Source organism: Epithele typhae (genome assembly GCF_022376455.1).
Source record: "Epithele typhae strain CBS 203.58 chromosome Unknown BXZ73scaffold_12, whole genome shotgun sequence".
NCBI lineage: Eukaryota > Fungi > Basidiomycota > Agaricomycetes > Polyporales > Epitheliaceae > Epithele > Epithele typhae.
The window spans coordinates 302557-318636 of record NW_025954203.1 but is presented as its reverse complement, the minus strand read 5'-3'; the positions used below and the strand labels follow the sequence as shown (position 1 = coordinate 318636).

Genomic DNA, 16080 nt, shown 5'->3' with positions numbered 1-16080 from the left:
ATTCGAACGCTGGAATTACCGGACGTCGCTCATTACGTCCACAGAGAGTCGCGGATTTTTGATGCCATTCCCCGACTTCAACATCTCACCACACTCATTTTGTCTGACGTTGTCCATGTTGCTTTCTCTCAACTAAAATCTTCATTACACCTGCTCTCATCCCTTCGCTCCTTAAATTTGCTCCTCGAGGACGTTTTCCCCAATTCGATTTTATCGCCTGAGGGTGACATCATATACTGCTTTATAAACTCCCTCTTTCGACTCCATCGGCTTTCCCATCTACTCCTCAGGGGATACCCGAGTTGCGACAATCAAGCTCTTAACAGAAGCGAACTACGGCCCCTGGAGCCTCTCCCGTTCCTCCGCCATCTCGAGCTGGTCGCGTGGCAGCCAGTCTGGGTCCCCCCTTGTCCGCATCTCGAACATCTATCCCTCCGCGATCTCTACGAAACCGACGTCCTGGTCGTGCAATCTTTTCCCACCCTCCGCGTCATCGACTTTGAATTCGACGAGAACGACGATGGGGTCTTCCCTACCATCTCCGAAGAGATCTCCATCCGCCACCTCAACCATCTGCGGATCCAAGGCCCCATCGCGGCTAACACCAAACTCAGGTCGGAAGCGATGTACGGCTTCCGCCCCGATCTCTTACTCGACCGCATCCAGTCCATATCGGTGTTCTCGATGGGGACGGTCTACTACTGGCACGATGTTGAGGACCAGGTGGCCCCAGATGCGGTCCTGGCGCGGGCGGTCAAACTCGGCATCCGGTCCTAGCCTTGTTGCGACACCTCAATCTGCATCCGCGTTCGGTATTCTGAATGTACGCATCTCCTTTTCCAAAGCGTGAGGGAGAGTAAGTCTGTATACGCACGATGAGTTCACGGCCAGGCTGTAGGCGTTTTAGAGAGGATGATGTTGAGGACATCGTCGGGATCGAGGAGGTTCATCTGGAGATCCCGGGAGAGCAGCGGGAGACGTGGAGAAATGAACACGAGTAGTGGGAGAGCGGTGCTGTGCCGGGTCGTTTACGGACGGTAGATGCGCTTGGGCAGCATGAAGCCTACACCGCCCATAAACTCCCGTCAGCACGCTCCCAAAACCTCTCCTCACGCCTGGACACTCACCGTCGAAGCTCGTCTTCGCATCAAAGTCGTCACCCTCTACGATCTCCCTCGCCCGCTCCCCGTCCTCCCTCCAGAGCTCCACCATCGCCCGCTCGCCCCCGGCGGACCCGAGCGCGTCCTCGGCCCACCACCACCGCTCCCTCCGCCGCAAGTCCTCCTTCTCCATCCCCCGCAGCGCCGCCAGCGCCGCCGCCTCGTCCTGCTCGCCCACCTCCTGATCCTTCGCCCGGCGCGGGAGCGCCGGACACGCCCCGCGCACCTGCACCACGCGCACCGTCGGGAGCGCGTCCACGAGCGCGCACGGCGCGCCCAGCAGCCGTCGAACGCGCCCGAGCTCCACCGCAAGGCTCATGGGGGAGCCCGCGCGGGCGTAGTGCGGGCGCTCTTCGATCGCGAGGTGCACGAGGGGCAGGCCGGCGAGCGCGGTGCAGAGCACGCCCTGCGTGCGCGAGCGGGCGTGGTCAGCGGCGGCGATGTGCGAAAGCGCAGAAGGCAGACGTACCGGGACTATGGGCTCGTGGTCAGCCGGGGGCGCGTGCCCGCCGATGGTGAGGTCGAGGGAACGCAGCCGGAGCGGTGCGGCGGCGATCGCCTGCCACGTTCGTTCGGGCCCGAGTGTGGGGGTCGTCAACGCGGGCGTGGGCGCGGGCGCGGTGGAAGGGACGACGTCGAGGACGAGCGCGATGGGCTTCATCTCCGCAAGCAGCTGCGGGAGCCCGCGCATCTCCACCACGTTTGGCACGGCGTCTAGCGTGCGCGCGTCGGCGAACCAGCGTTCGATGTGCACCCGCGCGACGCCCGCAGACCCCGAGGCCACGCGGTGAGCGACGAACCAGTGCGAAAGCAGCGGCGCGCCACGAGGGAGGGACAGCGAGAGGGAGCGGATCGGGGGCCATCGGGGGCCGGTGTATGGACCGAGGTCCGAGGGGAGAGCGGAGAGGTCGAGCTGGCCGTTCTCGCAGAGCAGGGAGGAGAGGCGCGGGCACAGCGGGCACAGAGGGAGTGCGACGATGCTGTGATTTATGAGGGAAAGACTGGCCAGGCTCGGGAGGAGCGCAAGTCCGGGCGGTGCGATGGGATCGACTGGATCGAGGAGCGAGTCTAGGAGCCCGACCTTGAGGTCGCGCAGACGAGGGAAGCGGGCGAGGGTCGTGACAAAAGTGGAAAACGTGACGTGGTGGAGGCTGTCGTCTGGGCCTGAGAATACGAGAAAGAGAGTCTCGATGACGGTGTCGGAAGGGAAATTGGACAAGTGGGAGAAAAGTGCGGGATCCAGGTAGAGGCACAGCGAGGTGAGCTTTGGCATGGTCGTAATCGCAGCGAGCAAGCGAGGATCGCGCTCGAACCCGTTTTTGTAGGAAGTTACGACGCTCAAGTCGTGCAACTTTGCTGCGGAGTGTTGAAGGACGGGCAGAGCATGCGTGGTAAAGTCGGTAGTCTCGTTGTGTGGGCCCATCATGACAATGCGGCGAATGTTCGATGCGCGGACCGTGTTCAAGACTGGGTCTCGTTGGAGGAGGAAATCAGTTTGTGCTTCCTCTCTTCGGCCGACTTCTATGGATACATTTGCGAAGCGAGAGGAGAATGCGAGTCGGTACATATGCGAAGAGGTCATGGCCAGGTTGAACGGGTCGATGTACGGGAATATGAGATACATGATGTCGTCGTTCAGTCGAGGGCGCCGGGTTGCATTCATGTTGGAAGGTGCCGGCTGTTGGGAACAGAGGGTCTGTTAAGCAACTTTCATAGCTGATGCTAATGGCTTGAGATCTCAAACTTACTACTGAGTCGACGTCTTCAGTAAGTGGCTGTCAAATGCAGAGAGTAGCGTGTGCACAATCCCGCCGCGCGGGCTCCACGTGCCGCAGCAGGCTGGCCTTATCTTTAAATCTTGCTCAGGCGCAGGAGGCGCCCATGAAGTTTTGTAGTTGGCGCTGGTCAGCGACAATACCGACACAAGAAACTAAACTTGTTGGAATCTGCTCACGTGTATGGCAAGCTCGGTCATACCTTACTTGTGCTTAGTCATCGTGTAGATAGCCATCGTCCCTCGTCCCGCACTCGCCTCACGCGTTTGCCCTTCACCACCACCTCGTTCTCCCCCGCGTCCGTCTGTACTCGCCTCCCGGTGCCCATAGGGACCAACCGCGTGGTATCGATTGCCTTTACCCCCTCGTCCGACCCCGACCGAGCCGCCGACTTCTAACAAAACTGTGTGAAACTGATATACTCCCCAAAACCGATAGCTTTATCCCAGCTTGTCGTGTATACCTCTACTCCAAAGCTGAACGAAAACGTGGCTCATGCATCTGGGACCAGAACTCGGAGTTCGCATCTTTGTCGGGTCTGAGGAAATCCATGGCGGCTGTGATGCGGGCTCGAGGGAGTCCAAGAGAGTCGGGAACAGTCTCAGTTGAACAGTGTCGCGCTATGGATACAGAAACATGCTAAAGATACAGTGACCGCGCCCGCACCGGAGCAGACCTATCGCTACACCACCCCGAAAAAAGAGAAAAACCGGCGAGCCCTCGTCACACAGGAAGGTCCTCGATCTCCATAGTCCGGCCCTCCGTCCGCGCGGCGCCGCCCCGGAGCATAACGAACGAAGCCCGGTGCCCGCCGTGCCGCCACCGCCCCCTCCGCTCCTCCCGCGCCGCCTCCTCCTCTTCCCGGGACCGTCGCCCCCAATCCCAATGATCGACCTCTGGCGCCTTCCCCTTCCCGAGCGCGCCGAGCTCGAACGAGTCGGACGTCGCGCGGGGGCGGCCGAGCGCCGCGCGCGCGGCGTGCGGGATCCTGGCGCCGGCGGACGGAGGTCCGTCGGGGCTGCGGCTCGAGCGGCGCGCGGCGGCGGGCGAGAGGTCGTCGTGGGAGTTGTGGTCGTATTCGCCGGTGCAGAGCGTGGCGGAGGAGCGCGTCCAGGCGCGGCGCGCGAAGACGCGGTGGGCGATCATGAGCGGGGAGATGCACTGCGCGCGCGGTGAGCAGCCGGGGAGGCGTCGGACGGCAGGAGGAGGGGGGAGGGGGAGACGGGCGCACCGTGAACATGATGTAGAACGAGAAGAGGTACGCGACCTGGGTGTGGACCGCGTAGGTGACGAGGTAGATCAGGCTGAAGACCGTGAACGGGAGCGCGCTCTCGACGATGATCGCCGCGGCGCCGGTGCACATCCGGCTGTAGTGGTCGCTCGCGCCCGTCCGCCGCAGCACCCGCCAGACGGAGATGATGCGGTAGCAGATGAGGCCGGTGACGATCACGCTGAACGCGAACGTCGAGGCCGTCCAGGCGCTCACGAACGACGCCGCGATGCCGTCGAAGTAGCTCCCGCCCGGGCGGCCGTACTGGTACATCATCACGATGCCTAGCACTGCGTGGGTGTTAGGACGAGGCTTCGAAGAGAGGAGTTGGATATGCCCACCGAGAGAGCACGTCCATAGGATCATGGGGATGATGATGACTCGTTTGTCGTTCCATACGATGTAACAGCGGTACATCTTGGGGGACGGGTAACGCTGACCCTTTCAGCGTCCACAAAATGACGGGCAACTCACCAGCAAGGCCTCGCTCATAAGGTTGCTTGCGACCCAGGCACTCGAGCTCCATATCTGCTCCCAAACCCTCTGGTACGTGTTCCAATACGCGTCGGCCCCCCCGGGGAAATCGGGATGGGTCACAAACATCAGCTCTCCAAAATACGCGTTTGGTATCCACATCATGCAGCTGAGAAGGACGAGGATGGTGGAGAAGACGAAAAGAAGCTTGTCGGCCCGTGTCCGGCTATCCAGGCGGTAGATGACTGCCACGACGCTGTAGTACAACGCCAACTCGACACCTGGAGCTCCACCGATCAACCGCTGGAAACACAGCCGAGAAGCAGACCCTCACCGAACAGGACGGCATTGATGTAGTTGGAGATGTAGTAGGCGTGCGCGAATGTCGAGCCCATTAGACGCAAATGCAGCCGGGGGAGGGGGAATGGCTTTGTCGCCCCTGGGCATGCTGCTCCACGGATATATCGGCGGTAGCACAAATGGCCTCAGTGGCCGAATGACAGGCCCCTGGATGGTGGAGCTGGAGGAGAGAGCGAGTGCTAACGAGTGCGAACATGAAGGCGTCGGTTGACAGTCTGGTTGCAGCTGGGCGACGGTCTTCGGTGAGCCAGAGTTGATCGCACATATGCATGTCGGCAGCGGCATGGACCTAGCCTGGAGATCGCAAGAAATTCAACGGCCAGAGGCGGTGACTAATCATGTCTTGGCGTGAGCAGGAGCGTGGTAAATAAGAGCTCCATCAATCAAATTGGGTTTCGATTCCTCTTTCAGCTCCCGGGCGCTCCGGCCGCGACAACATCAACCTGTGACCAAGTCGAACTACGTACCATCTCCTCGTCATTGCTCGCCCATGGACTCAAAACCGTAGCATTTACAGATTTCTCAATTCTTTAAAACGATGTAGACGGGCTCCACCGTAACAGTCGACCGGTCATACTGTCAACATACCGGACCGTCGTCAGCAACGTCTAACATCGAGTTTCGGCGCTTCAGCACACGCACCACTTCTCCGCTCTTGTAGAACGGATCGTTGTGGACGACCTCCCACACGGCGTCGACGCTCTCCGCGCGGAGGGTGATGATCACCCCGACGGCGACGTCCCCGGCATCTTTCACCTCGGAAGACTGCGCTCCCTCCGGGAGGAGGAGGGCGACAGTGACTGCGCAGGGAGAACTTGAGCGTCAGCGACCCCCTGACCCACAGGGGAGAAGACAACGGAAGAACGCACCGAGGTCCCCGCGGGCGATGAGGGGGCCGATGTACGTCATATGCGCTTCCAGAAACTCCTTTCGGCGCGAGTTGGGTAGGTCGCGGGCGCGGATAACAAAGTGGTTGTTGGGTGTCGACGACATTCTTTCTCCCAGGTGTTTATCGAGGGGCTGGAGTGTGCAGGTGAGGATGGTGGTCCCCCAACGGTGCGAGGCCACTGAGCTTTTATAGTACAGTGCTCAGGCCAGTCGCTCCTGTATCTCCCGACATTGCGTGGATGTCCGGACCGGGGAGAGAGAGGCAGATGGATTAGCCGCCTGTGTTATTTGACACAGCTCGGGTCGTTTCGCGGGCTCCGGAGTCCTGCTCTCTCGATCGAGTGGGTCCGGGCCGCCGTACGCACCCGAGTGTAGGATGGCAGCCAATTCTAGTCGGCTCCGGCATCTGCCGAGCGCATCCGAGCGCAACCGGCTTTGACGGGTCGGAGATGGGTGCAGTCTGCGCCCGTCGTTTCGAATCTCGCCTGTGCACATCACTCCTCGCTGGTGATCTTAGGCTAACCCCGCTGATCCCCGTTAGTTCAGCCTGAAAGTCGCCGATCGGATGGTCTCGAGCCTACAGAACTCTAAGTATACTCCTCGTGTTCTCACCCCGGGTGTTTTCCATCAGAGCCATGGTCTCGAACAGGTCAGTCCACCACCTCTCGATTCTGGGACCTTGCTCTCAACCCTGCCGCAATCCAAGCCCCGTTCGATCCTCGCCCGGCGCTCCCAGATCGATGCTTCGATGACATCACTCCCTCGCGTCCGTGACGTCCGCGCCCTCCATCGACGCACAACCTCCAACATACCGGTCCGTATATGTACCCCGCGCACTCCCCGCCGCACCTCCACCCTCTCGCACCAACGACCATGCTCGTCCTCACCACCGCACTGCGCACCTCGCGCGCCCGCTCTCTCCCCACCACCACCACCCCCGCCCGCCTCATTCACCTCTCCCTTCCCTCCGCCCGCCACGCGCGCGACCCGAGCGCTTCCCAGAATGACCACCCCGCCCACCCCGGCGACCCGCACGACCAAGCCGCGCGCGCGGGGCTCGCCGTCGGCCGCGGCGCGCGCGGCGCGTCCCTGCTCGACGCCGCCGAGAAGCGCGAATCCCCGGCGCCGGCGCCGACGCGCGGGAATCCCGAGCGCGTCGGGTTCGTGGACCAGGTCGGCGGGCAGTCCGCGGCGGCGACGGGCGGCGCGCACGGAGGGGGCGTGGGCGGGCGCGAGGACGCGGCGCCGGCCCACGGGGGGTTCGTCGCGCGCGTGAGGCGTGCGCTCGGGTTCGTCGGGGTGGGCGCGGGCGCGGACGGGGGTGCCGGGCGGAGAGGCGTGCACACGTCCGCGCGTGCGGCGAGCGGTGGGGAGGAGGAGCGGCTCGCGACCGCGCACGCCTCGCACGGGGAGCAGAACGAGCACCTGCGGCACAAGGCGGCGGGCGAGCCTGACGCGGGCACTAGACGCGGCGGGAACGCGGGGGCGACCCCGGAACTGCCGTCGCAACAAGTGAGCGTGCACAAGGGGGTGTTGACCTGAGGGTCGCTCGTGAAAGGTCTTCCGGGACGTCGCATCAATAGACTAAGTGTATATGTCATATATCTCGTTATCGGCTCCCTAGCATTTTTTGTACAACGCATTCAACTTCGGAGCGGGCGCATTCGACCAGGTGTAGCCATGACCTGGTCCCAAATATCACGCAATCTCAACTGAAGGCGTTTATTGCAACCAAATATACAGTTTCCAAACGCAGATAGAAGGTACCTCCTCCCAAAATAACGTGGTCGTGCTATGTCATGAAAGTTCGTGTCGTCCATCGTGAGTAGTCGTGTGGTCTTGATCTGGAGCCGATATAACAATACGTCTCTAATGCAGTACATTCTATCCTCTTGCGGGCGGCGAGTTCCCTTGATCCAGGCTCAGATGCCCAGGCTGGAGCGGATGACGCTCTGGAGGGCAGTCCCGTCGTCCTGGCGCGCGCGCGTCGGTGAGCAGCCCGTATCGGAAGAGGGCGAACATACCTGGTCGAGCGACCACGTGAAACAGCCGGCCATACCGTTCTGCTTCGCGAACGTAGCCTTGTCCCCGATGGACCAGGTGTCGTCGTACGTGACAACGACCTTCCGGCTCGTGTCGTACAAGAACGGCGTGTCGCTGCAGTCGTCCCACGCTGCCACCGCCACCAGCAAACGTTAGAGCACGCAGACATTCCCAGCGCACGTTTGCACGCACCCATGGTGTACCCGTTCGTGCCCGTGTACGTCCCGTCCGAGTTCTTCTTGAGCGCCCCGAGGGCGACCAGCTCGTTGAACGGGATCTGCTGCCCGAGCCACGCGCTCAGGTCGCCCGACGCTTCGGTGGTCACCGTTCCGTTCCTCGGCTGCTTGCGCGCGCGCGGGTGGGCGCCGTGCATCGCCGCGGGCTCGCCCTCGCCCTCCTCCGGGATCGGAGTGATGCGCGCGTGGGGCACGGGGCACGAGAGCCCGCGATCAGGCAGGCCGAGAACTTGCTGCTTGTACGCCGAGACGTCGAACCCGGGCTGCGGGAGGGCGATCTCGTGCAGCGTCGTCTTCGAGCTCTGGGAGACGTAGCCGTACAGCGGGAGACCGAGGAGGAGCTTCGAGGCGGGGAACCCGGCGGCGGTCCACTGCTGCAGCCCCGCTTGCGCGGAGTACTGTGGGAGCGTGGAGTTGCCACAGAGGTTGCCGAGGGGAGCGTTCGGACCTGGGCTCGATGAAGCCCCCCATGTGTCGTAGTTCCTAGAACAGAAATAAGCGTCAACATATGCGCATATCCCAAAGCGAGCAGAGGACAGACATGATGTTGGCATAAGTCATCACAGAAGCATACGCAGAAACATCAGTGAGCGCCGACCCGTTGGAGCCAGTCCATGGCAACGGCGTGACCGCCGCCGTGATGATCTTGGACGAACCGAGCGCGGAGCGGAGGGACTTGAAGAAGGACAGCAAGTTGGCGGCATCAGAGGACGAGTGCGGGTTTCCGGCGCCCGACTCGTTGGGATACTCCTGTATTTGACCAACACCGTGTCAGCATCAGATAGGCATGAGTTGACACTGGCAACTTGCCCAATCGATGTCGATACCTGGGGGTCTGACATTAGCAAACTTGACCACGAAAGCTAGGAGATACAGGAGCTTACCGTCGAGGTTGTACGTCTTGACCATGCTCACGCAGGCATTCAGAAACGTCGAACGGTTGGCGGAGCTCATGACTTGAGAGAAGTACGTGCTGTCGGTCCATCCACCTAAACGCAAATCAGCTGCTTGAGCGATACTGATGGAGCACCTGACTGACCGATAGACAGGACGACCTTGGTACCGTGGCTGCTGCTGTGCGCAGCCGAGACGAGGGCCTTGAGCGTCGAGGCGGAGCCCAACGACACGCCATTCGACGAGTTCGGAGTGGCGAACGCTGGCGAAGGCAAGGATATCAGAAGGCCGCATTACTCCCGCAGCGGGACCGAGATCCAAATCACAGCTAGCGTTGCCGCCCAGGAAGCAGGTGGAGCTGGAGAATCCTCTGCACCCGCTGACGCCGCTCGCGTGACACCGAAATCACATGGGGCACGCGACCCTCGGGGGGACGAGATAAGACACGCACCGTAGAACAAGATATCGAACTTGGAGAAGTCGAGCGAGCTCGGGGGGAACTGATCCGACGACCAATCGGGGTAGTATGCCGCGGCTATCTTTGTGGCCTCGGCCTCGAGCTCGCCCTGAGCGGCGAGCGCGGCCTTGCGCGAAAGAGTGGAAGGGACCGCGTCCTCCAAGCTGAGGACGCGAGCGGCGGAGGATGGGCCGGAAGGGGCGAGGAAGTCGGCCAGGAACTGGTGAGAGCGGAACTGGGGCGAGTCGACGAGCCCGGTGAGATAAGCGGAAAGGCCGGCCTTGCGCTCAGTGATGAGGGCGTCGTCGAGCCATGCCGAGGGTATGAAGGTGGTGGCGAGAATGCGCCTTGGCGGAAGGGAGCCGGGGTCGTTGAGGGAGTCGTGAAGGGAGACAAACTGAGCAAGATGGTGAGCGGGGAAGAGGGAGGTGAGGAGGAGAAGGGGGACTGACATCGGAATAACGCTTGGACACGGTGGAGACCCGGCCATCCGCCGTCGTAACCTGGACGGTGTAGAGGATATGGGGCCTCGGGAAGGAAGAGGTGGAGTGACCGACGACAGTGGCATAGGAGACAGGCATGGCGGAGGAGGGTGGGGGGCTGCGAGTGTGGACATTGCTTATAAGCGAGTGAGTGCGAGAGACGGAGCGGGCGAAGTGTCTGAGGGGACACAAACGGAGAAAGAAGCGGTGGGCACACGCGGGGCGGGATCGCGCTCGAGGCTCGAAGGAGACAGCAGCGGAGAGCGACCTGCAGGAAGCACACTCCATGATATCACCCGAACGCTGCGAACCCTCTGTCCGCACGCGTGCCATCTCTGCCATCGGTCCTGCCCTGGCCCCGGACTGCTCATTCTACATAACAGAGCTTGTCGGTCTCACCGTCCTCGTCCTCGTCGTGTCTCGCGCGTCGTGGACACCGTCATCGGCAGGCACCGTCGCTCCACGGCTCCCACCGCGGCTCCGCCGCGCGCAACCGCGTTTCGTTCCCTGGGATGTGGTTGCGAGCGGTGAGCAAACATGGACTGTCACGACAGACCGCGCACCATTGGAGCCGACTTGCTTCCTGCGATTGCATTCGCATGCATGCGGTGATCGGTCAGGTGCTACGTCAGCGCAGCCCTCACCGACACTTGAAGCCATCACCGATAGAACCAGCCCCGTATGGGGGCAAGCGTGCTTCTGGACGCGGCGCCGGAGGCGATCGACAGAATGCAAGTTTACCCGCGTGCTGCCCGATAAGAGCAACACCGCTTCAGAATGGGTTCACTGGAACCGTGTTTCGCTATCTCCCTGCCTGGGGAAAACTGTCCTCGGTGGGAGCGAGGGTGGGATGGCACAACCTACATAACACGGCGCGAGTTCAAAGAAGCTCGGGAGTCGGGATGCTAGAGTGTTTCCGTGTTAGCAAAACCGCCCGCCACGTTGAACAGAGACTGCTTACGCGAGCGAACGTTGACGTTGAGCGAGGGTGAAATGGCCCATATCTCCACTCACCGGCATCTTCGCGAGGCCACAGTGCAACTTGCAAGTCCCATGTTTGCTGTTCAAAAGAGGGTCACGTGTACGAGTCGGTCAGCGTTGACATGGAAGTAAACTGCAAGCAGTGCCACTAATAATCGGTGCTTGCGGGAGGAACTTATGTAAGGCGCCCAATCAGAGACAAGCAAAATGGAGAACGCCTGCCACACGCTCGTTCGCACCCCGCTGCAACCATTCAGCGAATATTCAAACGTTGAACAATCGACCCGGCGCCCAGCTGGGCGAAAGGTATGTGAAGAATCGAGCAGTGGACGAAGAGAGCCGTAGAGGCGAAAGGACGCCGGATGACGGACAGGGTGTCGGATAGGACGACGATGGTGGATAGGATGATAGAATCGATATCGATCTAGGACGATACGGCGGCATATAGTACTGTACATTGCGTGGGAACGTAGTATACATGACTAAGCATACTGGTAGTGCCTCGGATGAGGGCGTACACCCACGACGGGCATCGGCTCAGCTTCGGAGCCCGAAAAGGCGTAGAAAAAGCCTGTCAAAGGTGTCATTTCCGGCAGGTATTTTTCCAGAGGAGAAAAAGGGTGGGAAAGGCGAACTTTTATGTCAAGTTTGTGTGTGTCGTAGATTATCCTGAAAGGTGACGTTTTGGGCGAATGTTTTGGCACGACAGAATACTGTGCTCAGAACAAAGACAATAGAATTCATTGTAAAGGCAATAGAACGTGTATAGTATGTGAGTAACAAACAAGTGAGTACGAATGATAAGTAACGCGCGTTATTGGAATGGGTACCAAAGCACGACGGGCAACGGCCTAGCTTCAGAGCTCGAAAACGCGTAGAAAAAGACTGTGAGAGATGACATTTCCAAGGGGACAAAAACGGAGGCTTAGGTGACCTTTTCTTGATGTAACTAAGAACAAAGACAATAGAACGTGCATAGTATGCGAGTAACAAAGAAGTAATTACAAGTGATAACCTGTGTTATTGTCGAACAAGGTGGAGAAAAGGTCACCTTAGCTCCTGTTTTTGTGCCCTTGGAAATGTCATCTCTCACAGTCTTTTTCTACGCATTTTCGAGCTCCGAAGCTAGGCTGTTGCCCGTCGTGAAGGTCTCTTTATCGATCGTTTTCGGCCCCCCGTAAATCACACGGAGAAATTGCCCATTTTAGTGCCTTTTTCACACGCGCACAAAAGGCTGCAGAAAAGACACCTTTGACAGGCTTTTTCTACGCCTTTTCGGGCTCCTAAGCTGGGCCGTTGCCCGTCGTGACACCTGTACCTCACGTTTTGATAGATCAGTGATCCCGGATAATCCCACCCCCCTACCATAGATAGTATCGCTGTAATGTCCATACGCCCGCCACTACTAGATACGCTACGAATATCGCGGCCAATTCCCTTGCAAGGAAACAGCCCGCTTCCCCCATATACACAAGTCCCCTCCCCTCTCTACAAGTCCCCGCCCGGCAAGCCCCGAGCTAGGCCGAGCCCGCGTCTGTCTGCTCCCATCATCACGTGTGTCCCCCGCTGCCCCGACATCTCCGAGCGCCGCGCTCCCGCCGGCGCCTTCCCCGCCTGTGACCGTGCTCGCTGTGCCCGACAGTGAGCTCGCTGTCCCTGCGCCCTGCCTCCCCCTCCCCTCCGTTCCCCTCCGTTCTTTTTGTAACCCGCTTGTATTCAAAATGCGCACCTAATGACACACAATACAATAGCTACACTTGCCTGGGTGTGCCTGCACTGAGCCCATATACCCCCCAAAATGCGTGCAGCATACAAGCATCTACAAGTGTTGAATTGGCTGGCCAAGCTCTGCATCAGATAGTTATAGATGAGGGCTGCTCTAGTATAAAACTGCAGGTGGATAGCTAGAGGGGTGCAGGTATGATGTCATATGTTATTTCAGAATGACATACTCCACAGTGATCTTGAATATACATGTATCGTCTTATGTACACCCAGAATCGTACCTAGAGGTCACTAAGAGTGTATTGCAAGAAGAATAAAGTGAATAGACGATGTTGTGGTGAAGATATGACATATGCTCAGAAGGGGGAGTTGGCTTGAAAATGCGGCCTTCATATGTTTTTATGCAGACCTCTGATCACTTCGCATCTTGTTGCATTACGTTTGTATGTATATGTAGAGCTCAGATCGTCGTTTTTGTTCTTATCGGTGAAGGATTGAATACAGGCCATGGTATGTCATTATTCTATGACATAGAGTATAGCGATATGAAATGTGCTCCGATTATTATTCTGAAAAGCGGAATAGAACGGGGTGTTCTTCTGCTAAACGATGCAGAAGGAATCTCGAGAAACGATTGAGTAGTCGCTGAGATATGCCATATGGGTCTAGAATGGCAGGTTGCGCAAAGGACGCCCTTGAACAACCTACAACACTTTGCACACTTCAAGCTCATATGGCATATCTCAGCGACTACTCAATCGTTTCTCGAGATTCCTTCTGCATCGTTTAGCAGAAGAACACCCCGTTCTATTCCGCTTTTCAGAATAATAATCGGAGCACATTTCATATCGCTATACTCTATGTCATAGAATAATGACATACCATGGCCTGTATTCAATCCTTCACCGATAAGAACAAAAACGACGATCTGAGCTCTACATATACATACAAACGTAATGCAACAAGATGCGAAGTGATCAGAGGTCTGCATAAAAACATATGAAGGCCGCATTTTCAAGCCAACTCCCCCTTCTGAGCATATGTCATATCTTCACCACAACATCGTCTATTCACTTTATTCTTCTTGCAATACACTCTTAGTGACCTCTAGGTACGATTCTGGGTGTACATAAGACGATACATGTATATTCAAGATCACTGTGGAGTATGTCATTCTGAAATAACATATGACATCATACCTGCACCCCTCTAGCTATCCACCTGCAGTTTTATACTAGAGCAGCCCTCATCTATAACTATCTGATGCAGAGCTTGGCCAGCCAATTCAACACTTGTAGATGCTTGTATGCTGCACGCATTTTGGGGGGTATATGGGCTCAGTGCAGGCACACCCAGGCAAGTGTAGCTATTGTATTGTGTGTCATTAGGTGCGCATTTTGAATACAAGCGGGTTACAAAAAGAACGGAGGGGAACGGAGGGGAGGGGGAGGCAGGGCGCAGGGACAGCGAGCTCACTGTCGGGCACAGCGAGCACGGTCACAGGCGGGGAAGGCGCCGGCGGGAGCGCGGCGCTCGGAGATGTCGGGGCAGCGGGGGACACACGTGATGATGGGAGCAGACAGACGCGGGCTCGGCCTAGCTCGGGGCTTGCCGGGCGGGGACTTGTAGAGAGGGGAGGGGACTTGTGTATATGGGGGAAGCGGGCTGTTTCCTTGCAAGGGAATTGGCCGCGATATTCGTAGCGTATCTAGTAGTGGCGGGCGTATGGACATTACAGCGATACTATCTATGGTAGGGGGTGGGATTATCCGGGATCACTGATCTATCAAAACGTGAGGTACAGGTGCGTCGTGACCAGAACACTAGGAACCAACAAGGTATGCTTTCGCCGTCTACACCACCAGGAAGCTGGCCCCAACTGGGCTTCTCCGAGGGGCGACTCATCCGCAGTTCCAGCTGTGGTGATCCCCAGGGTATCTTATCGCACCGACCCGGCGGAGAGACTGGGGCCGCGGTGCAACTGAGCCGCTCCGGAACGTTCAACCCCAGTGAGGACCGCTCCCGTCTAGAGACGTCTAGATATGATGAAAAACGTCGTGGGACGTCTCCAAATGATAAGCTCCCCTCAGGCGCCGGAGATGACGTTAGAATATGCTGAGCAGTATCTCCTGTCAGCGCTTCAGCGCGTGTCCACGCAAACACAGAGCAGAGCTCGCTATGTGTCTCGCTACACAAATTTTCCTTCTGCCACTGGCTCTGCAGCTGTTTCTCTTGAGTTTTGCTCTCATCACGTGAACCACGGAATGGTCCGAGCCTCCGATGACGTCGTGACTTTCTGGCGCCTGGCGCGACGCGCGGCTTGCCCACCACCTCCACCTCTCCCTCTCCCATTCGTCTATTTCATCCTCAGCAATCTAAGAACACAGCTATGTACGCCCTTCTTTGTTGACATGTGCGACGTGGATTTAGTCTTGGAGGCATGCAAGAGAGTGCATAGTACCCACCCTGGTCGTCTTAGAATGAGCAGCTGGGTGGTCGAAGGTGCGCATATACCCACTATTCATGACGGATGCCATCGCTCACACCTTCCTGCCATCCACGGTGCATAGTTCCCTCTCCTGCGAACCACACACAACGATAGTCGCCACTGTGCAGAAGCCCGTGCCCGCGTTCAAGGCGAGTGCCGTCGTCGACGGCTTCTTCAAGAGGTCGTCCTCTCCCCCGTACCATCAACACCTCCTCGGTCGCATCAGTAATTCCCAGTATCTCTGAATCTCTCAAATCTCTCACACATTTCATGTGAGAAGTTTCAGATCGGTGAGAGGTGATCAGACATCTCAGGCAAATCTCAGAAGATTTAGATGACCGGTATGGACGGTGGCACACGATAAATAGAGGCTACGACAAGCTTTGGATCGTGTGAATGAGATATATTATGATGAACTACAATAACATCGCCTCGAGCTCGAGGTGGTTCCTCAGGCCCGGAAACGACACCCGAATCATGAGGTCGTACCGCGGACGGCAGCGCGCGTCAGTGAAGTCCAAACTGCGCGTGACTGCGAGGCGAGCATAACACACACTCCACGCTATGCAGCACGAACGACGGCAGGCAGTCGTCACTCCATCGTCGTGCCCATGGGGCAGCCACTGCCCCTCGTCGATGCTGCGCTCAATCGGGGCCGCGCTGGCGCCGGGGAAGACCGCGGCATCCTTGCGCACGCGCGTCGAGTTGTACTTCACCCAGACGAGCAGGCAGCGGTGTGGGTTGGAGTCCTGCCCATCTGCCGAGCCGGGAGCGGGCAGGAAAACGGGCATGCTCGGGGGGAGTGCCATGGCTTGTGCAAGCGGAGACGGGCTTGAAGAGAGAGACA

The 16080-nt window shown here is 58.6% G+C and overlaps 6 protein-coding genes across 6 annotated transcripts; 1 reads left to right on the top strand and 5 right to left on the bottom strand.

Moving 5' to 3' along the window:
- Positions 1-1028: 1028 nt before the first annotated feature.
- BXZ73DRAFT_99522 (uncharacterized protein) lies at positions 1029-2823 on the bottom strand (the record flags this gene model as incomplete). The annotated part of the gene is made up of 3 exons (XM_048028035.1): positions 1029-1063; positions 1128-1566; positions 1630-2823. 3 exons carry the CDS (start codon positions 2821-2823, stop codon positions 1029-1031), a joined length of 1668 nt encoding a protein of 555 aa, XP_047879824.1.
- An 835-nt stretch (positions 2824-3658) lies between these two features.
- BXZ73DRAFT_99521 (uncharacterized protein) lies at positions 3659-5074 on the bottom strand (the record flags this gene model as incomplete). Its single annotated transcript, XM_048028034.1, has 5 exons — positions 3659-4096; positions 4167-4495; positions 4547-4622; positions 4680-4960; positions 5014-5074. 5 exons carry the CDS (start codon positions 5072-5074, stop codon positions 3659-3661), a joined length of 1185 nt encoding a protein of 394 aa, XP_047879823.1.
- A 487-nt stretch (positions 5075-5561) lies between these two features.
- Positions 5562-6032, bottom strand: BXZ73DRAFT_99520 (uncharacterized protein; the record flags this gene model as incomplete). The annotated part of the gene is made up of 3 exons (XM_048028033.1): positions 5562-5615; positions 5682-5839; positions 5909-6032. The coding sequence occupies 3 exons, from the start codon at positions 6030-6032 to the stop codon at positions 5562-5564; spliced, it is 336 nt and encodes a 111-aa protein (XP_047879822.1).
- Positions 6033-6800: 768 nt separating this feature from the next.
- BXZ73DRAFT_76033 (uncharacterized protein) lies at positions 6801-7469 on the top strand (the record flags this gene model as incomplete). The annotated part of the gene is made up of 1 exon (XM_048022337.1): positions 6801-7469. One exon carries the CDS (start codon positions 6801-6803, stop codon positions 7467-7469), a length of 669 nt encoding a protein of 222 aa, XP_047879821.1.
- A 380-nt stretch (positions 7470-7849) lies between these two features.
- On the bottom strand, positions 7850-10138 carry BXZ73DRAFT_89010 (glycoside hydrolase family 18 protein; the record flags this gene model as incomplete). The annotated part of the gene is made up of 9 exons (XM_048025140.1): positions 7850-7900; positions 7952-8100; positions 8163-8689; positions 8748-8956; positions 9017-9033; positions 9091-9195; positions 9246-9362; positions 9552-9954; positions 10010-10138. 9 exons carry the CDS (start codon positions 10136-10138, stop codon positions 7850-7852), a joined length of 1707 nt encoding a protein of 568 aa, XP_047879820.1.
- Positions 10139-15649: 5511 nt separating this feature from the next.
- On the bottom strand, positions 15650-16042 carry BXZ73DRAFT_76031 (uncharacterized protein; the record flags this gene model as incomplete). Its single annotated transcript, XM_048022336.1, has 2 exons — positions 15650-15765; positions 15790-16042. The coding sequence occupies 2 exons, from the start codon at positions 16040-16042 to the stop codon at positions 15650-15652; spliced, it is 369 nt and encodes a 122-aa protein (XP_047879819.1).
- Positions 16043-16080: the final 38 nt, after the last annotated feature.